This window comes from Apodemus sylvaticus, chromosome 23 (genome assembly GCF_947179515.1).
Source record: "Apodemus sylvaticus chromosome 23, mApoSyl1.1, whole genome shotgun sequence".
Taxonomy (NCBI): domain Eukaryota; kingdom Metazoa; phylum Chordata; class Mammalia; order Rodentia; family Muridae; genus Apodemus; species Apodemus sylvaticus.
The window spans coordinates 25559749-25583530 of NC_067494.1; the positions used below are offsets into that span (position 1 = coordinate 25559749).

At 44.3% G+C, this 23782-nt stretch overlaps 1 protein-coding gene across 3 annotated transcripts in view; it reads left to right on the plus strand.

The window, feature by feature from the left end:
- Aig1 (androgen induced 1) overlaps window positions 1-23782 on the plus strand; it is a 226934-nt gene that overhangs the window by 174568 nt on the left and 28584 nt on the right. For 2 of the 3 annotated variants that reach the window (XM_052169387.1, XM_052169389.1), the window contains exon 4: window positions 5214-5329. In XM_052169387.1, the coding sequence (XP_052025347.1) occupies window positions 5214-5329 (116 nt within the window). Of the gene's footprint in view, window positions 1-5213; window positions 5330-23782 lie in introns of those variants that run through there. The other variant, XR_007975221.1, reaches the window with a different exon arrangement.

Consider the following 23782-nt stretch of genomic DNA (forward strand, 5'->3'; position numbering starts at 1 on the left):
CTCACCTGCCAATACTTACTACCACCTGATTCTGTTTTTCTAAAATGCTAGAGTTTGAAAAATCATAACATTGCATTTCCTGCCTTTTCCCTTGAATATGCAAACAATACAGTATGGACAGGACTAAGATTCTTTTATAGCCTTTGGGGAGGTGCTACAAAGAACTGAAACCTGCTAAGGGCTCCAGTGTTGATTCTGCAGGCCTTGTACTCTCACAAAATGTCTCCAAAGATGGATGGTGTTGGGGCTCTGGGGAGCACGCAGTCTTCACTTAAGGCCTCAGACCAAGTCTTTCTGTTAGGTTTCCATACCAAGAGCATTTGATCCTTGAGAAGTACAAGGGCCTACCTTTTATCTTTCTAGTCTCCTGACAAGGATCCATCTCTGCCCTGGCCCACCATGCTTGGTATGTACAGTAGCCATTCAACCAGAAGAAAAAAAGAGTATTCCATTTGGCTCCTTGGGATTCTCCTTTTATATGTCACAATGACAGCTACACAGTACAGGTGCAAACTGATTCAAATTCAACATTGTTCGGATTTGAGCCATACTGCTCAATGATTTGAGAGTGAGTGTCGGGAGCTTTGAAGGCTCATGGCCGATCACTCTGAGGCAGTAATCTCATATTGAAAAGAAGCAATGTGCATCATGGAATTTCTAGTCAAGGTAAATTTGCAATCCTTTGCCACCTACTGCCCAAGAATGAGCACTGGTGATATCAATTTGAGAATATCCACATGGCAAAAATCTTAGGCAGTATTAAGTCTAGACGAGTGTTCTAAAAAAAGAATTTCTAAAATGGCACATCAAAAATGTCTCAAATATCTTCCTCGGTTTCTTTGTTCAGAGATGTAAAGTTTTGAGATTCATTTAATTATTTACTTATTTATTTTATATATTTGAGTGCTCTATCTGCATGTGTACCTGCATGCCTGAGAGTTCATCAGATCCCATTTTAGATGGTTGTGAGCCACCACATGGTTGCTGGAAATTTGAACTCAGGACCTCTGGAAGAACAGACAGTGCTCTTAACCACTGAGCCATCCCTCCAGCCCCAATTTAAGGTTTGTCTTGAGAGGTTTTTCACCACTCTTGTATTCCTAAAAGTTGCTGGGGCTATGGTTTCCATAGTCTCTTCCTCAGTGTTTTTGTTATCAGTACACAGAAAGGCTGCTGGGTTTTCTGAGTTGATTTTTGTATCCCGCCACTGTGAGGAAAGTGATAGGGTTTTTGTTTTTTGTTTTTTTTTTGTTTTTTGTTTTGTTTGTTTTAAGTTTTCTGGTAGAATTCTTAGGATGGTCTCTGCAAGGAGGGATAACTTGACTCCTTTCCCTATTTGGATCCCTTTAATTTCCTTCTCTTACCTAACTGCTCTAGGTGGAATTTCAAGCAGTGTTTAAAGGAGTAGGAAGGGTGGACATCCATGTCTGGTTCCTGATTTTAATGAGATTGCTGTAACTTTAATTTTTTTTAAACTTCATTTTTAATGATGGTTCTTAAATGCTTTCACCTCCCCATTAACCGACCACCCAGCAGAGGTAGTGAGAAAGAAAGAATCCGGGGAAAGTGGACCTGTTTAGAAAGGTTCTTTGGAGCAGCTCCCATCTGTGTTGTCTGGAAATCTGCAGTTCAGTTCACAGGTTCATGTGTGACTGTGAAAGGTCACTTGGTCCCTGGTTGAGCTAAGACTAGAAGTCCCTAAAGGGATGGTAGGTGCTTTACCTGTTCCTGGCACCAGGCCCCTGTCACTAGCCACAGCCCACCCCCCATAGGTTTGTGGCCATCAACAACTCAAGCCCCTCCACTGGTCGAGAGGATATGACCTATGGTCACATAGGCTCTAGACAGACCTCCATTTTTAATGAGGTACCTGAAGGCCTGAAAGGCTTAGCCAATAAGCTTTCTTCCCAGACATTCCTCCCTGCAAAAGGTTATTTAACCTCAGGCCCACCCTGAGAAGTGGGGTATGGTTTTACTCATCTACTTTCCGCCATGACAATATATGTCTTAAAACCAGGAACTGCCCCTTTTCACAGGATCCGCTGTGGGGCGCCATGGAGAAGGCCTTCGCCTGTAGAGCCACCATCTAATTGCCTGTAGAAGGCCTCTGTGCCCCCAACCAAGCTCGAGCCCACCTCCACTGTCTAGCCAAGGACAGTCCCCACAGGACCAGCTGGAGCTCCTGTCTTCCCACCCCTCTCCCTGCCCCTTCCCCCACTGGCTCCAGGACAGATCCAGTCTGAGGGGCCCCCCACTCCAATCTCAGCTCTTCCACAGTCCCCACCTCTGAGCAGTGTCCTGGGCTTCCCGATGGTTCAGTCAACATCTTGTGTCCTGCCTCGCCCCCTCCTCCTCCCCCTCCCTCCCTCCCCCATGGCCCACACTCCCACCCCACTCCTACCCCCAGCCCCAGAGGCCATGCCCTGTGGTGGAGCAGATGTAGGATCCACAGCTCTACAGGTTAGCAGCAGCAGCTTGATCCATTTGCACACACTTCACAGATACTCCATTAGTCCAGTTGAGTAGAGTCATAGTAGCAAACTCAAATCCACAGCGACCAGGAGAAGTTCTTGGCTGTGCCTAACTCAAGGAATGGAAGATCAGTGAAGATGAGGACAGGAGACACAGAAGTGTTACACGGCTAGCTGTACCAGCAAGCCAAGCATAGCCTCCTGCACTGCCCATTGAGCCCGACTTACACCCTCCAGACATCACGTGTCCTTTCACGATGTGCTTGCTTTAGCAGTGCATCCTCTCTCCTGTGTCTGCTTCATCCAAACATCCCTCCATGTGCTCACCTCAGCAAAACACCATCCAGGTGACTTTTCCAAAGACCCCTTAAGTTATCACTTCAAGTTTTTCTCCATTTAGGATTTATGTGGGATGTTTGTCACATATATCCTTTATGTTGAAGTATGTTTTCTCCAGACCTATTCTCTCTAGGATCTTTATCGTGAAACACATTGCATTTGTTTTGAATGATTAAAAAAAAAAATCTCTCTGAAAGCGTTTAACATCCTTAGCAATCAAGGCAATGAGAATGAAAACTACTTTGCCATTTCATCTGCCCCAGTCACAATGGCTAAGATCAAGAAAACAACATGGTGGAAGAGTGTGGGGGGAGAGGAACCCTCGTTCACTGTAGGTAGCAGTGCAAATCGATGCAGCCACCATGATAATATACGTGGTGAATACTCAAAAACCTAAAAACACATCTATTATGTGAGTGCATCATAGCACGCCTCCACATGTATCTGAAGAGCTCAACATCTACCATAGAGACGCTTGATCGACTGTGGTTATCGCTGCTCCGTTCCCAACAGTCAGGAAACAGACGCTGCCGAGATCTCTGTCAACTGAGGAGCAGATCATGAAAAAAATGGGACAAATACACAGTAGGATTTTTTTTCAGATGTGAAGAAAAATATAATCATCAAACTTGCCGATAAATGGACAGAACTGGGAATGCTAACCTGAGAGAAGCAGCCCAGAAGCTAAAGGACAAACCCTGCGTGCTCTCTCCTGTTGGAGATCCTACCTCCAGATCTGTAGATTTGACTATAGAACCCGAGTGACCACAGAAGGCAGGAAACTATAAAGGGAACGTGGGGAGAGAGCATTGGAGAGAGAGCTCAGGGGAAGGATATAGTAGAACACACACACACACACACACGTGTTCTGAATGCGGAAAGGTGGACAAGTCAGAGGGGACTTAACTGGATGTATGGGAAGAAAGGTAAGTGGGGGCGAAAGATAAATAATAGGATGTTTGAAACGGCCACAGGGAAGCATATTGTGCTTATTTAAAATATATATATACAGGTGGTGTTGGGGCTTTTGTCATTTTTCATTAGTTAATTGCCATACAGGTTTTGCTTCTATCTCATGACTTCCGGTTTTGAGTTTAAATGCCATTCCCAATGGTGTGAATGAGTGTGTCAGAGTGTGTCTCTGCAGTGATGTTTCTGATTGATGTTTCTGGTGCCTCTTCTAAGACTCTTTACCTTCTGTTTGTTTGCTTTGTCCTCTTCCAAGTGGTTTGGTTCTGTTTTATTTTATTATCCCATTTGTTTTCTTTCTTTCTTTCTTTCTTTCTTTCTTTCTTTCTTTCTTTCTTTCTTTCTTTCTTTCTTTCTTTCTTTCTTGTTTTGTTTTTGTTTTTTTGGGTTTTTTTGGATTTGATTTTTTCGAGACAGGGTTTCTCTGTGTAGCCCTGGCTGTCCTGGAATGCACTCTGTAGACCAGGCTGGTCTCGAACTCAGAAATCCGCCTGCCTCTGCCTCCCAAGTGCTGGGATTACGGGCGTGCACCACCACTGCCCAGCTTGGTGCCCATTTGTTTTCTAACAAGAGACAGAAAGGGGTGGATCCAGATGGGATGGGAGATACGGAAACACTTCTAGAAGTGAAGGGAGTAATCAGGGTATATTATATGAGGAAAAATAAACTATTTTTGATAAAAGGGGAAAAAAGAAATGCTATTTCCATACTAGACACACATATACAAAATTTAAATACTTTAAACATATTTAATATTTAATCTTTAGAATATTTAAAATGTAAGTTTTAAATATAATATTTAAATTTTAAAAATGTTTTTCAACTACAGTGCTGTGAGGCTAATCCAAAACTCCTTTCATGGTATGATCTTAATCATGTAGACAGTGAGTGTGATAGAATGGGAAAAAATGAGGTACACACTGTGATCGCTAGTATTCATTGTCACCTTGACAGGGCCTATGATGCCTGGGGACAGGCCTCCGTGCATGCCTATAGGGGGCTATTTTGATTGCATTAATTGATGGGAGGTGGCCCACCTTAGTTGTGAGCAGAACCATCCCCTAGGCTGGAAGAAGATCCTGGACTGTTTAAAATGGAGCATGCACTGAGTATGATAATGCACTCAGCTGTCTCTTTGTCCCTGTCTTTTCTTTGGTCCCTTTCATTTGTTATATGTCCTTTTATATTATAAAACTTTCCCATTGTAAATATCAAATAACATAAAATTTCAATACTTAAAGTACAGAGGGGAAAAAAGTTCTAACGGAACCTTTGCTGCGATATATGTTTTTGTAGGCATCTCTCACAGGAGAGCCATGCACGGCTGTCTGTTGTGGGTCTATCCTGGGAATTTATACCATTCGTTCTCCTGTTGGAGAGAAATGACTGTAAAGGCGCCACAATAAGAATCTACTCTTCCCTGTTTTTTTCCAGCACACAACGGTTTTGCCCTTTATATTAATCGAGATGAGAACATCCCACCATCAGTATCCCAGCAGGAGCAGCGGACTGGCCGCCATATGCACCTTCTCCGTTGGCTACATATTATGGTAAGGACCAAGCCTGCTGGGCATTTGTACTGCATTAGATTCTGCACCGCTACATTTGGGCAACTAATGCATTGTGGATATAATCACTAACAGATTCACACTGTGTGCCTCATTTGCTCCAAGACCTGGGCTTTGTCTTCTTTCCCCAGATGCTTATATTTTTAGAAATATATGCCAAACCTCACACAGCAGGAATTTGTTGAACAATCCCATGTAAGCAGTGCGCCTTCCAAGGCTACGTTTTTCAACTTGTTTTCAAACCAAATGTTTGTCTTGGACACTAGTTTTATAGCTTAAAGGCTTTTTCTTTTGCTGGAGTTTGTGTTGTTGTTGTTGCTTTTGTTGGGGAGAGGGGTTCGCACTAGTGAAGGCAGAAGAGTCAGTTTCTAGAGGTGAAAATGTTCACGTTTGTGAATCTACTTAAAACCTATCTCAGAATGATATGTTACAAGTAGAATGCACTTAACTGGTGTGTTTTTGATACCTGGGTAGATAAACCACAAGAAATCTCCACGTGGTCTCACGAGCTCACCGAAGGCCCAAGCATATAGTGCCAAATTTATCTGATAAGAATTTTGCTTTGTAAGTGTATTTCCTGTTACTTTCCATCTTTATCACGTTTCAACACTTTGATATAATTATCTTAGCACAGAGAATTTTAAATTTCCTCTTTATAATTCCAAGTCCACTTTGGTATATTAACACAGGGAAGGGATTCTCTGATGAGCTTTTTTTCCTTTTGGTACTCTCTTGTTCTGAGTTCTGGGTCACCAGCCCCTTCTTTGGTCCCAGAGCCCTGGATAGCATTCTTTTATTGTTTTTAAAGATTTATTTATTATTATATGTAAGTACACTGTAGCTGTCTTCAGACATACCAGAAGAGGGCATCAGATCATGTTATGGATGGTTGTGAGCCACCATGTGGTTGCTGGGATTTGAACTCAGGACCTTTGGAAGAACAGTCTGTACTCTTAACCTCCGATCCATCTCCATCTCATTCTTGCAAACACCCCACATCTGTTCTTAATCCTGCTCACACCCTGAGATCTTGGGAGATCCAGTCTCCATGGAGCATTTTAATCCAGCAAGCCTACAGTTAGAAAAGAGAAGGGTCTGTATAATGGACTTCACACACTTTGCAGAAACAACAATATAATATCCAAGACCTGAGATGGAAGAACACGGAGCAACAGGAAGTCACAGGATGCGGCTGGATATAAGTGAGGTTGACAGTATAGACGTAGAACAGCTGGGAGTGACATTCTGCTTTCTGGCTCCCGCCTTACCACCAACTGATAAAATACTATTCGTGGGGACTTGGGAAGTTTGTTTTCCTTAATCACTTTCTAGGTTTATTCGTCTGTGTGTGTGTGTGCATGTGCGCGCGTGTTTTTTTTTTTTTTAATTTCCTGCCCAGAATCTTAAATATTGACTTTCTCTGATAGAAAAAGTCCAAGAGATTTGTCTTGCTGGCGAAATGTAAATAAATAATGCTATATCTTAGAAATGAACTTGTGTGCCTTGTAAATAAGAACTTGATATTTAAAGACTGTTCATTTCAGAAAAACCAACTGTGGAAGATGCACAGTCATTCGGGGGTGCTCTCTGAGACTGCCTTTGGCCTTAAAAGTCAGCTCTCTTCCCCAGCAAGCTCATCACTGTGGTGTACTGGCTTATGCGAGAGACAGGAAGTTCTCTCTGGGAGCTGTAGGGTATATTTGAGAATTTATTCATGTGCTATTAAATGATCTTGCAGAGCCTGGAGGTTTGGGGAACTATGTTCTTTCTGAGGACTTTTCTTCCGCTGTGTATACAACCAGCCCACGTTCCAAAGAGATGCGTGGGAAATTCCGTGTAGTCTTCATTACAGACCCCCAAGGACCCTCATTAAAATGAAGCATTGCTCACACTTTCTGTGCCAAGTGAAGCTTACCAGCCCCACGGACTCCCTCGGCAAACCAGTACTTGTTTAGACTCGTACTTGCATTCACCAGCAAATTCCCTCAGATTTGTTCTAAGAGAGCTTTCAAAGCAGACTTTTTCCCCCCTTTGGTGTTCTGCCCTAGGCATTCGGAGCTCTGCCACAAGCTAAACAATGCCCCTCAAGTCACATTATACAGATCCAAAGGTTTAATTGTTGTCAAAAGGCACTGGCTTTCAATCCCTTCTAGACTGTCTCGTGGCCCGACATACCAGTGACCCAACAGTGAAAGAATCAGGAAATGAAGTCTTCTGATAGCTTACTGGGGTTGGACTCGATCATTCCAGAACCTCATGCCAACATGGGAGAAACTATTCCTCTTATCGTGTGATAATTATACAACAAATGGGTCTTCTTTCCAGTGCTGAGTGTGGCAAGTTGACTGTACCTCAGGGCTGCTGGCCAGCCTGGCTGGCTACTCTTGTTGGACTCTGGTTCTCCAGTCTCCTAAGTCTCCTTTCTGTCTTGTTCTATTCTCCTCCTAGATTTGGATAAGATTGTTGAGGACCTTTGTTCACTGTCACCTCTGAGCTTATACATCCCCCAGCCCGGTCGGGGTCTTCTCCAAGCTTAGCATCCCTAGGTCACTTTAACCTCCTCAGACACACTTGTTCCTGCTTGCCGTGGTTCCCTCTTAGTGGCTCAAATATTTGATGCACAAGTATTCGCCTGTCCATTTCTGGGGCGCTCTTAACTTCCTTCTCATACATCCGCCCTCCGCCATCACCCCTACACATTTCTCTGCACCCCTTTATAAGCAGCTGAGCATGGACTGGGGACCTTGGTCTACAGCAGAATAATCATTATTCTCCTTGGAGACAGACGCTGTGCTACACGCTTTTTCAAATACTCTTTTATTTCCTTCAGATAACTCTACAAGGTAAGCATTTTTTATTTATTTTACAGAGAAGGGACAAAAGCTCACAGAGGATGGAGAGCTTACCTGAGACACACTACTAGCCTGTTACCAAAATGATATCCCAAGCGCATGTGCGTGGCTAAGCCCCCGCTGCCTTCTCCTGTGTGAATAGTTCTATGGGTGAATTTATTATGGAAGTTTTTGTTTTTCTGGGTGTTTTGAAGGAAACATCAAGTGTAGTCAAGTCTCGGGATTAAGCCTCTTTCCTGGGTTGGGGCCCCAGCTCCCCCCACTGTTTTGAGCCCAGCTTCCTTGGGTTGAAATTATGGAAGAGGAAGGTCTGATTCCGAGGGTGGGGGATGGGCTGGGAGGACCCTGCGCTCTAATGCAGAGCCCACAGACCAAGGTCTCCATCCCAGCAGAAACTCACTCGTTTGCTTCAGTCGGTTCTCAGAAGCTCCTCAGCCCACAGCAATGAAATCTCAGATGTTTTCTTCTTTGGGGTTTGAGGATTTCAGTTAGGGTGCTAAGTTCTTTCCCTTACTGCATGACTCACTGCCCTCATTCACACAGTCTGCGCTTTAGAAATCAAAAACAACTCTGAGGGATATGAAAATATCCTTTTTATTGTCTCACACCCCTGATGCTTTAAGACAGATTCCATATTCCGAATCTCATTATCCCAAATGTGTTCATTAAACAACTTTCCAACATAAAAAAAAAAAAAAGTTAAATCAGACTTCAGTGTGATTTAACTTTTACTATCCAGTCCCAAATGGTTTCAGATCTGAAGTCTGTGTCCCACCAAAGTCAGCCACAGAATCCTGGGTTCTGTCTTCTTCTTCTCCTGTTGGCACCTTTCCATATTTTCTCAAGCTCCTGTTGAAATGAAAGCAACTTTCTCTTTATATATATTATCTTCAGACACACTGAAATTTTTTGACAAAAAAATTAAGATCCACGGTAAAACGTTATCTTCTTAGACATGAGAAAAAATTAGAATGAAGGTGGAAATTTAGATCATATTAAAGTCCCACTCAATAGAAATGAGCAAATCTGGTCAACCTTTAATGTCTTCACAAGAAGGTTGCATTTTCTCCTGCTCGACCTGAACCTTTGATTCCACCATAATGGCCTCTCCTGTTGACTTTTATGTCTTTTATAGTACTTAAGATTTGGGGGAGGGGCTGTTTTATTTTGTTTTTTTGGATTTTCTGGTACTGGAGTAGAGGACCCAAGGTGAAAGTGAGATACCTTGGCTAGGGAACGGGTAGCCAAGGACTCTGCTTCCCCCCTCCCCCATCAAAGCAGCCCACTCTTCTCCCATGACCCTCTCCCCAGCTCTCCCAGCCCAGCGCAGGAATGGGAAATGCAGTTGCTAATTGAGTTTGAGTTCTGTGGAGACTCCTGAGAAGGAGGTACCCCCTACACACTCACTAAAGGCAAGCCTTGGAAAACCCTTGGTAAATGTTGGAGCTGAGGCTGGAAATGTGGTCTAAGGCCCTTCCGTATGCCTCACCTCTGAGCCGGGTGGAATATAGAAAGTAAGGGAGGGGCAACCATGGGAAGGCCCACTGTCCTTCCATATATGTCCTGAAATAGATAAGCTGCAAGGCAATCTGCTTTAATAGAGGAAAGTCTGGCACAGAGGTGTATCCATGGCCCAATGACAAGTGAAACTTTGAGACAAGAATTTTCCAAGAGCAAGCAACCGGGTTTGTGCTGCCGTAGTCAGAGGTCATGGGAAACCAGCCACATCTCCTTGTGGTCCTCTGTGGCCCCATCTGGACAAAAAAGAAGCTGAAGATAGTCCAGTCAGTGAGGATATCCATGAGATGGGTGAAATAGCAGGCTGGGAAGATGAGTGAGTAGGTCAGAAAGAGTACTTGTGTTATAATGATGAGGACTGGAGTTTTAATCCCCAGCACAAGTGTGAAAAATTAAGCATAGCCCTGCATGTCCCTAACCCTAGCATTAAGAGACAGAGATAGGCAGATCCGGAGAGCTTAACTGGCCAGTCAGCCTATCCAAAATGGTGAGCCTCCAGTTTCACGGGGATACCTGCCCCAAAGTAATAAGGTAGAAAATTCATAGAAGGCAGCTGAGAAATAGCTCTGGTCTTTGAGTATATATATATAAGGGTACACACACATACACACACACACACATACACACACATTGCATTCCTACACCACACACATATATAACACACACATAGTAATCAGAGTATCTGGCACACATCAGCCACCACCCTGAGCAGTAACAATCATGGGTTTTGTATTCTCTGAGTCGCTAAGGAGCTGGCGTCCAGAGCCCGTCCACATTTCTTCACTCCTTGGAGGTTCGACTTAGTCTGGGGATGAGTATGCAGATGTTTCGGATGCTCTGTTCGGCTCCCTGCTTCCTAGAATCTTAGGAAAAAAATTCCTGATCCTTTCTTGGCCTCGTTTTTTGCCCCCTCTAAAATGGGAACGAACATCTGCCTCTCAGAGTTGTGAAGACTAATAGTGAACACACAGAGAGACCCTCATGGAACTCTTTTGTCTCTCTACGCAGAAAAAAATTTTTCCTGCATGCCTGCAGAGTCTCATCCTCTTCCCCAAAGGACATTTTTATTTTCATTCTGTGCCCTGTTCACGTGGGTCCTTGCGCCTCTTTCGTGGTGATTGTCTCTCTGAAGCCTATTGAGAATGTTGAAGCGGGTTGGTCTTTTTTTGTTGTTGTTCCTGAAACGTTCCTATGGTTCATGTATTAAGTTATTTCCAGAGCTCAGCTCTCCCTCGGGAGCAGAGAATGTCATTGCTTTCCCATTATTCCAATCTGCTCATTTTTTTTCCCCCCACAAGTGTTTTGCCGAAAAAGCATTGTTTTCTTGGCTTCTAACAAGAAGCCTGTGTGGACAACTGAGGATTTCACATCTGACGGTGATTTGTTCCAGGTCCCTCACAGTAGTCACCAGGGCACAGGTCAGATGAGTTTCTTAGCTCTGCGTGTGAACTGAAAAGGTCCGAGTATGCGGTCCATCTCGATTCCCAGTAGTTATTGTTGAGTTCCATCCTCTCCTACCCAAAAGGGCTGCTTCTCAGTTGCTCTGCAGGTCCCTGAGGAGCTAGGAATTAGAGGTGCTGCTAACCTTGCTTACCCACAGGTAACTTTCCCTGTGAGCCTTCCCTTCCCCTCTCAGCTCCCTTCAACCATCCTGACACTTAGGTTGCAAACCTTAACTTTCGGAATCACTGAGTTGATGCTGCCGTCTCCTTGATGCACCCTGCATCTCTGTCTACCCCCTTTTTGCCTTTCACCTTTTACTTTAGGACAAGGAAGGGATCTAACTGGCCCCTTCTACAAACACTTTTCTCTTCTTTTCTTTTTATTGGATATTTTCTTTATTTACAATTCAAATGTTGACCCAGTTACCCCCCTCCCAGAAACCCCCTATTCCATCCCCCTCCCCCTGCGTCTATGACGGTGTTCCTCCACCCACCCACCCACTTCTGCCTTCCCACCCTCGATTCCCCTACACTGGGGGATCCACCGAGCTTTCCTCCCGTTGATGCCTGACAAGGCCATCCTCTGCTACCTATGCAGATGGAGCCACATGTACTCCTTGGTTGGTGGCTTAGTCCTTGGGAGCTCTGGGGAGGGGGGAAGGGGGTCACAAGGGGGCTGGTTTGTAAACATTTTTCTAGCATCTGTTTTCTCTTCCCCAGCAAGGAGTCTCCAAACCTGTGCTCAGCCACCTCTCCGCCCCACTACTCTAGAACCTTCTGCTGATCATCACTTCATTCCTTGATAACTTCAGTCTCCCTCCTAGACATTTCCAGTCAATAGCTGAACCCAGTTCTTGACTCTGCCTTACAGATACTGCTCTTGTAGGAACAGTCACTTGGGCATCTGCCTGCTGCACATTGTGTCATTCACAGCTAAGCTGCTCTTAAGACTTTCATATACCGTATCATATCCACATACACAGGGGCTGGAGAGATGGCTCAGCGGTTAAGAGCACTAACTGCTATTCCAGAGGTCCTGAGTTCAAATCCCATCAACCACATGGTGGCTCACAACCATCTGTAATAGGATCCGATGTTCTCTCTGGTATGTCTGAAGACAGCTACAGTGTACTCATATAAATAAAATAAATAAATCTACAAACAAACACAAAAAAAGGGGGCTAAAGAGATGCCTCAGTGATTAAGAGCACTGACTGCTCTTCCAGAGGTCCTGAGTTCCATTCCCAGCAACCACATGGTGGCTCACAACCATCTGTGATGGGATCTGATGTCCTCTTCAGGTGTGTCTGAAGACAGCAAAAGAGTACTCATGCATAAAATAAATAAATAAGCCTTAAAAAAAAATAAAAGAGTCAGGACCTTGTACTGTTTGGAGAACGAACTCCTGAGTCTGACTGACTGAGCCTGAGTCATGTTCCTAATGTATGACTTGGGATAGTCATGTGACCTCTCTTCATCTCATTCCTCTTATCTGTAGACTAGATGATCAATAGTACCCATTACCCTCAATAGATTGTTGGGATCGCTATGATAATATTAATATTTAGCTTTGCATATGCCCAGAATATATATTGTTGTTATTGTCCCACCCAGTGTGGCTTAACTATTCATGAGCAAAACCTCTACAGATGTTACCAGTGACTTCTGTTTCATTGCAGTCACCCATGGTTTGTAGGACTGATCTCTTTTGCTGTGTTATCATCACTTTTCAAAACACAGACTTCCTGTAACTTCCGTCTTCCCACGCATACCTCCCACCTCTCAGGACCATGGCAATCTCTCTCAGAGTCTTCGTGGGCTTTTCCCATCTACACAAAACTCCATATTGGAGTTCTTCAGAGCCCAGAGCCAGCTCCTCATTCACTCTCCGTGAGTCATCCCGTCTCCTCTGTGATCATCACTTCAGAAACTCTCCTAAGCTTGCACTATATCAACTCATTTAGCAATTACAAATCCGCCTAAGGCCATACCTAACTTTCCTCTCCCATGCACAAACTCGCACCCACCCCTCCCCGACATCATCAACCATTCGTTGTTCAGACCAGAAACACACCAGACATCCTGAAGCCATCTCTCTGGTGTCATCAACCGGCCATCAGTTGCTCAGACTTGTACTTCCCAGGAGTCTTCAGAAGTGTCACACTTTGCTGTGCCCCCACGGATAATGTGATGATCCGAGCACCAGAAGTGTCTCCTGAGCAACGGCCTGAAGCTACCACACCCCTCCCCCTCCTCCCCCTCCTCCCCCACCATCCCCCTGTCTGTCCACAGATGTCTATGGATTGAGTCCAAAATTCCTTACACACTTTAGGCTATTCTTCATTACCTGGCCCTGCTAATGCTCTGGCCTCCTCCTCCTCTTCTTCCTCCTTTTCTCCTCCTCCTCCTTCTCCTCTTCCTCCTCCTCTTCCTCCTTTTCCTCCTTCTCCTTTTCTTCCTCCTCCTCTCTTCCCTCTCCTCCTCTCTTCCTCTTCCTCCTCCTCCTTTCTTCCTCTTCCTCCTCCTCTTTCTCATCCTCCTCCTATCTTCTTCCTCTTCCTCTCTTCCTCCTCCTTTTCCTCTTCTCCTCCTCTTCCCCCTCCTCCTCCTCCTCTTCTCCTCCTCTTCCCCCTCCTCCTCCTCTTCCTCCTCTTTCTCCTCCTCTTCCTCCTCCTCTCTTCTCCTCCTCTTCCCCCTCCTCCTCCTCTTCCTCCTCTTTATCCTCCTCTTCCTCCTCCTCTCTTCTCCTCCTCTTCCCCCTCCTCCTCCTTCTCTTTCTCCTCCTCTTCCTCTTCCTCTTCCTCTCTTTTCCTCCTCCTCTTCCCCCTCCTCCTCTCTTCCTTCTCCTCCTCCTCTCCTCCTCCTCCTCCTCTTCTTCCTCCTCTCTTCCTCCTCCTCTTCCTCCTCCTCTCTTCTTCCCCCCTCCTCTTTCTGTAGTCACCTAGCCATAGTACTGTAAGTGCCCCTCAGCTCTGAAGCCTTAGCTTGCTCCACACTTCCATGGGGCCCACTCCTCCCAGTGTCGGCCTACCGTTGTCACTCTCAGGACTGCCCTTCGATCGGGCCCTGGCCTCTGCATCTTGTTTTCAGGGAGCCTTCTCTCGTGCCCCTTATTTGGTTCAGTTTCTCTTTGTTTTGAATTTCCAACAGGGGGTTTTAAAACTAGCTAGAGTCATGGCAGAGTCTTGATTTTTGTTTCACTACTTGTTCTCAAAATCCCCTCCCTTTGCTGTCCGGAGTAAAGATCTGTACCAGAAGTCTTAAAGAGAATAATATAGTCTCCTTGTCTACAGGTTCTAAGTGTTAATAATCTTTAGACATGGCGACAGTCAGAATGGTACTGAAAATATTCTTACACGAGCTTAGTGAGAGAAATCGTGTTACATGAAAGTAATATTTGGAAAATGAATACACACATGATATATATATATATATATATATATATATATATATATATATATATGATATATATATATACATATGCACATATACATGTATAGATGTGTATGTGTATAAATATATGTGTGTATGTGTATATATATGTGTGTATGTGTATATATATATATATATATACTTTGCTCAATAGTAACCACATAAAGTGTCTACAATACCCCTACTACCCATTTCTCTGAGATTGAATCTCAGATTTATCGTCCCTTTTCCCACCTGCCTGATTTACTTAAATTGCTAACAGAAACTCCTAAACTTCAAGAAGAAACCCCGAAGGCCACACTCTGCTGGAGTGACAATCCGTGCCGGAGGTGATCCAGTTTAAGGGCTGGAAACATTTCAAGTAGAAAAAGATTTCCCCGTTTACTAACAGCCTGTCAGCTTCCCTGTGGTGAGCTGCCGAGGGCTTCTGGGACCAGGAGAGCACCTGAAGTCTCAAGTGGCAGCATGTGAGGGCTCCTGTGCCTTCCTCTACAGTGGTGCCAGGCCTGCCGAGGCTCACTGTTGTGAGATGGATTCCTCAACCAGCAATAACCCGGAGGGAGAAAGCACACTGTCTTGTAGCTAAGCAGTGTTGGGGCCCCAAAATAAAAACCAATCGAAAATAAAGTCACCTATTTAAAAGAACAGATAGCTGGACCAGATTTAAAAGCTACCACAAAGAGTCAATGAAATAGAAAGCAGAGATGAATGAAAATAACAAGGAAAACTTATTCTCGCAAATGGATAGAACTTGAAAATATCATCCTGAGTGAGGTAACCCAGTCACAAAAGAACACACATGGTATGCACTCAATAAATGGATATTAGTCCAAAAGCTCAGGATACCCAAGATACAACTCACAGACCACATGAAGCTCAAGAAGGAAGATCAAAGTGTGGATGCTTCAGTTCTTCTTAGAAGGGGGAACAAAATACTCATGGGAGTAAATATGGAGACAAAGTGTGGAGCAGAGACTGAAGGAATGGTCTTCCAGAGACTGTCCCACCTGGGGATCTATCCCATATAGATCCAAACCCAGACACAATTGTGGATGCTAACAAGGGCTTGCTGACAGGAGCCTTGATATGGCTGTCTCCTGAGAGGCTCTGCCAGAGCCTGACAAATATAGAGGCAGATGCTCGCAGCCAGCCATTAGACTGCATGCGGGTGTGTGTGTGCGTGTGCGTGTGCGTGTGCGTGTGTGTGTGTGTGTGTGTGTGTGTGTGTGTGTGTGTGTGTTTCCCCGATGGAGGAGTTGGAGAAGGGACTGAAGGAGCTGAGGGGATTTGCAACCCCATGGGAAGAGCAACAGTGTCAACTAGCCAGGTTCAGACCCTCGGAGCTCTGGAGGTCTGGACCGTCAACCAAAGAGAACACATGGAGGGACCCATGTTTCCGGCTGCACATGTGGTAGATGATGGCTTTACCGGACATCAGTGGGAGGAGAGGCCCTTGGGCCTGAGGGGGTTCGATGCCCCAGCGTAGGGGAATGCCAGGGCGGGAAGTCAGGAGTGGGTGGGAGGGTGGAGGAGCACGTCATAGAGGCAGGGGTGGGGGCATGGGAAAGGGGGTTTCTGGAGGGGAGACCTGGAAAGGGGAAAACATCGAAATGTAAATAAAGAAAATATTCAGTAAAAGAAAAAAAAGAAAAAAAAACCTTGTTATCAAAACACCATAAGAACTTGAACAGTGCACAGCTAAAAGAGTCTCTCTAATAATTTTCAGAGGGAGAGAAGCAAGTGTCTTGGATGTCATCACATTTCTTATTCTCCCATATTCTGAAATATCTAGATATATACATATAAATGTTGACACAGAACGATGCTCATTAACTTTCTCAAGCAAGTGTCTAGTGGGCACTCACCGTGTACCAGACAGATGGGGGTGGGGTGGGGGTAAGGAGAGTGTAGAAGCTTTGGCTGTGACCACACACAAAAAAAATGGCAGTCTTTTAAGGACACAGGAAAGTAAAAGAGGGTTATCATACAATTCCTAAGGAGAACCTGGCACGGCTCTGAGTCCAGAGGGTCCCTGACTTAGATGGGGCTGGTGAAAAACTTTCCTGCAGAAGTAAGAGATAACGTACTCTGTGACGGATGAACAAGAATTAGATTCTGAAGAGCCAGGGAGAGGAAGAAAATGGGCTAGAGGCAAATAAATAAATAAATAAATAAATAAATAAATAAATAAGGAGGTCCCCTTTAGACAGCCAAAGATGTGGGGTACAAATGTGTCAGATACTTTTGGGCTAATATCCATTTTTGGTCCGTCTGTAACTACAACAGTACAGATTCCACTTCAACCGTCTCCACTAATGTTGTACATGTGTGCTCGCGTGGATGGGGGGGGGCGGTTGGGCATATGTGTACTGGTTCATGTTCACATAGAGGCTAGAAGCTATCTTTGGGTTTCTTCTTCAGTCCCCACCTTAATTTTTTGAGAGACAGTCTCTTCCTGAAGCTATCGTTCCTGGAAACAGTTGGATTGGCTGGTCAGGAGACTCCAGGAATCCTCCTGTCTCCAGGCCTCCTCCCTAGCCCTGGGATTGCAGGTACTTTCCCCCTGACCTAAATGTTTTTATATAAATGCTGGCAGGCAAATTCAGGTTTTCCTGCTTGCTCTGCAGACAGATCACCAACCTAACCATCTGCTCGGCCTGCCAATCACTTTGTTCTTTATCGTCACTCTGGTGAGAACGTCCTTCCTTGAGTGGGTTCTCCGGGGGTTGGTAGCTGACTGGCAGGGTGAGCAGGTGCTCTGTCCCCTTCCTTGCTACCAGTGTTTTGTGGCCACTCCCAGCCTGCTCTGCAGGCCTAGCCCCTCCTCTGCTACTGTTCTAATTTCTTAGCAACCTTTTACCTAAATGTTTGTTTTTTTTTAAAAAAAGATTTATTTATTATTTTATGTAAGTACACTGTAGCTGCCTTTAGATACTCCAGAAGAGGGCATCAGATCTCATTAGGGATGGTTGTGAACCACCATGTGGTTGCTAGGATTTGAACTCAGGACCTTCGGGAGAGCAGCCAGGGCTCTTAAGTGCTGAGCCATCTCACCAGCCCTAAAAGTTTTTTGTTTGTTTGTTTGTTTGTTTTACAATTCAAATATTTATCTACTTAAAACTCTCCCAATAGATTCTTTTTCCTAGTTTGAAGTTCTCAAGGGATAGTTCCATGTTGGTATAGCTTTTATTTTTCTTTGCATGATGACGTATCCTTGGGCTATGAAAATTTCACAGGACAATAGGAGAAGCAAATGTGTAAGTCACCCCCTAAACTCTGAGAATGACATTCAAAAATCTTACATAAATTAAAACGACGCATAAATTGACAGGTACAAACACAAACTTTTTTGCAAGAGCAGTGAGTGACTTAGCCCCATGCCATCTGGTTGGGAAAACATTGGATAAGAAGTAGGATCTTGTAGCTCAGATAAGCTGATTTCTAAGCTCTGCTAGGAAGAAAAAAAGTGACAATTCATTCATAAATTCTTGCCAGTCTCTTGAGAAGTCAAGAAGACTTTGTTTAGAACTGTTCATTCCCTGGAGGAATAAGTAGCACACAAGAAGTTGCCAGTGAGCCAAAGAGTTGTCAGTTCAGGCCAAGTCCCTTTCAGATGCATGTGACCCTGGGTCCCCTTTTGTCACCCACAGTGTCCACTACATATACGAATTTTTAGCCCAAAGAATACATTGAAAAGTTTAGAAAATTATTGGAGTCACAAGATGGCTTGGGGTACATGCTGTCAGACTTGATGACCTGGGAGTCGCACATGAACAAGGCACAGTTCTGAACAAGACCTGCACAGGATCAAGAACAATAGATAAAATTGTGCATGGATAAGTGGATGGGGATGGGGTGTCAGACATTTCACCCTACCTGAGAAGCTACTGGTCGTTGCTGGCTGCCGAATGAGAGAGTCACTATTCTTTGTGGAGAGCGTTCAGCCACTGATAGGTTACCCATGACGTAATGCAGTGGCTCTCAACCTTCCAAATGCTCTGAACCTTTAATACAGCTCCTCATGTTGCAAGGACCCCCAATACATTTATTTCATTGGTACTTCATAACTGTGATTTTGCTACTGTTATGAATAGCAATGTAAATATCTGATGTGCAAGATATCTGTGAGTCATTCAATTCCCTAAAAGGGATCACGACCCACAGTTGAGAACTGCTGCCGTAGTAGGTGACTCTACACACAGTGCATATGTATACAACTAACTGGACTTAGTAGGTTTTTTTCTTTGAAGATGAAGTTGGGAAAGGTAGAAGGTATGTTAGGAGATCCTGGAGGGAGAGAATCTAGGGGTGAATTCGGTATGTTGTATGCATGTATAATTTTTTTAGAAATTGAAGCATATATAATTAGTTTGGTTTCAATATAATGAATACAATTTCATTGTATTTTAAGACATCCTCTTATCTCTGCTTATTTACTGTCTCACATTTGTGTCTACAAATTGATTGACTGTGCTTGTATATATATATATATATATATATATATATATATATATACACATATAATAAATAAGTAATAAAATATTTGAATAAGAAAGAATCTTAGAAAATTAAAAAAAATTCAAACTACAGAACAATGTGAAAGTACACTGTTTCCATTTCAGGGTATAATTTAGGAAAGCCGTGGTCCAGGAGGATGAGTTTAACATCTCCAGGAACAAACTTTAAAAAAAAAGAAACACCTTATTTCTAGTGTAACACTCCTTCTTTCTTCCTAATGAGAGGAATGGAGTTCTCTCTCTTGAGTTTTGAAGCAGCCATGTCTTGGCTGCACAAAGGGCTCTCAAAGTGCCCCTTTCCATCTTTCTAGTCTATACTCACCTCCGACCTTGATGTGGAGCACTCTGAGGAAAGCTTTATTTCTAGAAAAAGACCCTGTCTTATTATTCTATGGCTGTAAAGAGACACCATGGCCAAGGCAACTTCTAAAAGCAAGTGTTTAATTAATTAATTAATCTAATTAATTAATTGGGGTCTTGCTTACAGATTCAGAAGCTGAAGCCATGACCATCATGGCGAGGAGCCCGGCAGCAGGCTGGCAGACATGTTGACAGAGCAATAGCCGAGAGCTTTTATCTGATCCACAAGCAGAGAATTGGGAACAGAAGGGGGGAGGGGGTGGGCTTGACATAGGCTTTTGAAACCTTAAAGCCCACCACCAGGGAAACACCTCCCCCAGCAAGGCCACATTATCATTCCCAAGCTGTCCACCAACTGGGAACCAACCGTTCAAATACATGAGCCTATGGGGGTGGTTCTCATTCAAACCAGCACAGACCCACTGTTATTTCAGGAGCCTCTGGGGAATGTTCACAACTAGTATACACAGGTCAACTCTTCAGAGACTCCATCTTCAGAGACTCCATATTATCTAGCCCGTGCCTATCACTGTCATTTGACTCTTGGCACTGTCTTATCCACCTCTTCTTTATTCTTCAGTCACACTCATTTTCTTTCCATTCCCCAGACACACCGCGCATTAACCTGAGCTAGGAGAAACCCAGATAGATGGGAAAACATTCCTTCCTTCCAATTGTCTGTGAGGGTGCATGTGGAAGAAGTTGGCACCCAAATCTAAAGATAATATAACTATCAAACTCATCCATGAGTTGAGACATCTGTCTTCCACATTCAACCTTCGGAGTTTCTGGTTCTGGAGCCTGTGGTCTTGGAACCCCCAATTCTCTGAGATTTGGGGTTCAGTGGAACTGCACCACTTGATTCTCTGGGCCCTCACCTTCTGTACAGTGTTGTATTAGTCAGGGTTTTCTAGAGTCACAGAACTTACGGAATGTCTCTATATATTAAGGGAATTTATTGTAATGACTTACAGTTTGCAGTCTAACGAACCCAACTAGGGGCAGCTGCAGATGTGAAGTCCCAGAATCTAGTAGTTGCTCAGTCCTACGAGGCTAGGTGTTTTAGCTGGCCTTCTGTATAAGCTGGAATCCTGAAGAAATAGGTTCCAACAGATGTGCTGGCAAGTAAGTGCAAGCCAGGAGAGTGAATCTTCCTTCTTCCCTTGTCCTTACATGGGCCTCCAGCAGAAGGAATGGACCCCATTAAAGGTGTTTACCCCCACACCTGGATTTGGAACTTGCTCTGTCCCAAACTGGCCTTGAACTCAGAGATCTGCTTGCTTCAGTCTCCTGGGATTAAAAGCTTGTACTACCTTGCCTGGGCCTAAGATTTTCACGGCCACTGTGCCTCAAGATCTGGATCAAAAGATTATGCCATCCCATGTTAAGATCTAGGTCAGAAGCCTGTGTTTTTCAGCCTCAAAGTCTGGATCACAGGTGTGGCCTCCATTTCTTGATTATAGCTCATTCCAGACGTGGACAAGCTGACAACCAGGAACAAGCGTCCCAAGTGGACAGTGGGGATTCTCTACACCATCATCTGTGAACCAATTCCTCCCAAACAGTCATCTCTCTGCGGCTCTGGTGAGCATCTAATATACAGTCCACAGTCTTCCCTCCCTAAGACATCACCTGCTTTCCACATTGTTCTTCTCAGCTGGCACTCCGCCTCTGGCCCCATTCCCTGACCTACTTAGCTATCACCCTCAACATCCCTTCTGCTAAGAAAACTTCTGATTCCCCTTCTGTCTTAGGTCTGGGCTTCCTCTTCCCAGTAGCTTATTGGAATTGTCTCGGATGTGTCTCCCATCCTTCCAGACAGTGATGTTCTGAATGGAAGGACTAGGCCTCCTCTGTTTGCCTCTGTAACATGAGCATCTAGCACAGTGGTTCTCAATCTTCCAGATGCTGCAACCCTTTAATGCCATTCCTCATCTGTGGTGGCCCCCAACCATAAGATTATTTCATTGCTACTTCATAACTGTGATTTTGCCACCGTTATGAATCATAATGTAAATATCTGGTATGCAGGATGTGTGATATGTGACCCCCCCTAAAGGGGTCTCAACACACAAGTTGAGAACCTCTTTTCTAGCTTAGGGACTTTGATAAATGCAGAAATGGATGGATGGATGGATGAATGGATGAATAGACAACATAAACAAATGCTAATCAAGAGACGTGCGGTCCTGTGGCTAAGCCATTCTTTGTGATGTGACATGATCTACATGCGAAAAGGAAGGCGTGTAAGACTGGAAACATCTGGATTTTTGTCTGTTCCCTTTACTTTGTGTGTGTGGGGGAATGTAGTAGTTTCTCCCCATTAAAAATTGCCAATATATGATCAAACTTGTTTTAGCCATAATTCTTCTTGCTGCATTTGTTTTCGAGAGAAGTAATTTGCATGCCACAAATCCTCCTTTAACACGCACAATCTGTCTGTCCACCCTGTAGGCATATCGTTCCTCTAGACCCCAGATATTTGTGCTATCCCCAGAAGAATCTTGCTATGATTTAGGCGTCATCTCCTTCCTCTTTACCCCTCTAACCACTGGCAATAACTAGTCTGTTCTTACTCTACATGTATTAGACTATTCTGACATTTCACACAGACAGATCGCATACAGTTTGCCCCCTCTAATGAACGACCAGCTTCTTTCATTTAGCACATTGTAGATTGAATGAGCAGTTGCCTCCTTTTTAGAGCTGTTTAAGACTTCATATATAGACCTACTGTATTCTGAATACATTTGTGTGTGTGTGTGTGTTCCTGTGAATGTGTGCATTTGGGTGCAAGTGGAGGTGTGTGTGTGTGTGTGTGTGTGTGTGTGTGTGTATGAGTGTGTATGAATGTGTGTGTGTGTGTGTGTATGAGTGTGTATGAATGTGTGTGTGTGTGTGTGTGTGTGTGTGTTCCTGTGAATGTGTGCATTTGGGTGCAAGTATAGGTATGTGTGTGTATGAATGTGTGTGTGTATATGTGTGTTCCTGTGAATGTGGGCATCTGGGTGCAAGTATAGGTATGTGTGTGTATGAATGTGTGTGTGTGTGTGTGTGTGTGTGTGTGTGTGTGTTCCTGTGAATGTGTGCATCTGGGTGCAAGTGGAGGTGTGTGTGTGTGTGTGTGTGTGTATGTGTGTGTGTGTTTACCAGAAGACAACCTAGGCAGTTGCTCCTCAGGAATCATTTATCTTGCTTTTTAAAATCTTTTTTTAAATTTGTGATGCGCATGTGTCATATTCAGGGCTGAGCAGTGCACCCAGGCCTTGCCATACCTATGGAAATGAAAGGATGGCTTTAAGGAGTCTGCTCTCCCTGTCAGCCTTTGCATACATGTCTTCCAGATACTGCACTCAGACCATCGGGCCTGAAAAGCTGGCACTTTACCCGCAGAACCATCTTCTAGCCCCAAGAAGAACTTGTGATCTTCCTTCCTCCACCCTTCAGCACACACATTTTTCATCCTGTACTGCCTCAAAAACTAGGATGGCCACAAGTGTCTTAGTTAGGCTTTTACTGCTGTGACCAGACATCATGACTAATAAAAGTCTTATAAAGGACAGCAATTAATTGGGACTGGGTTACAGGTTCAGAGGTCCAGTCCACTATCATCAAGGTGGGAACATCACGGCATTAAGCCCAAACCCACTGTGACACGCCTACTCCAACAAGGCCACACCTCCTAATAGTGCCACTCCCTGGGCCAAACATACACAAGCCATCACAAGAAGATAAGGAGCTGACCAAGTAGCCTAGGAATCTTCCTGTCTCTGCCACTCAGCACTGGCGTTACAGGGACATATGTTATTTTTTTAGGTGTGAGTTCTGTGGGAGATGGTGTTCATATGCTTAAGTAGTATACAGGCTGAGCATAACAGTCAGCTATCACCTCTGCCAAAAATACCATATTTTGCTCATACATTCTTTAATTGATGGCCAACTTTTTGTGAGAAATTTTTTTTGCATAGATATGCAACTTTGAAAATATCAAACACATGAGTTGAGAGAGAGGGAGAGAGAGAGAGAGAGAGAGAGAGAGAGAGAGAGAGAGCAGAGAGCACACTGGTGGAGAAACAGTGATGTCATAACACAGAAAGTGCTAGCTGGGCTGGGCAGTGGTGGTGCACGCCTTTAATCCGAGCACTTGGGAGGCAGAGGCAGGTGGATTTCTGAGTTCGAGGCCAGCCTGGTCTACAGAATGAGTTTGAGGACAGTCAGGGCTACACAGAGAAACCCTGTCTCAAAAAAAAAAAAAGAAGAAGAAGAAGAAGAAAGAAAGAAAGAAAGAAAGAAAGGAAGGGAGGGAGGGAGGGA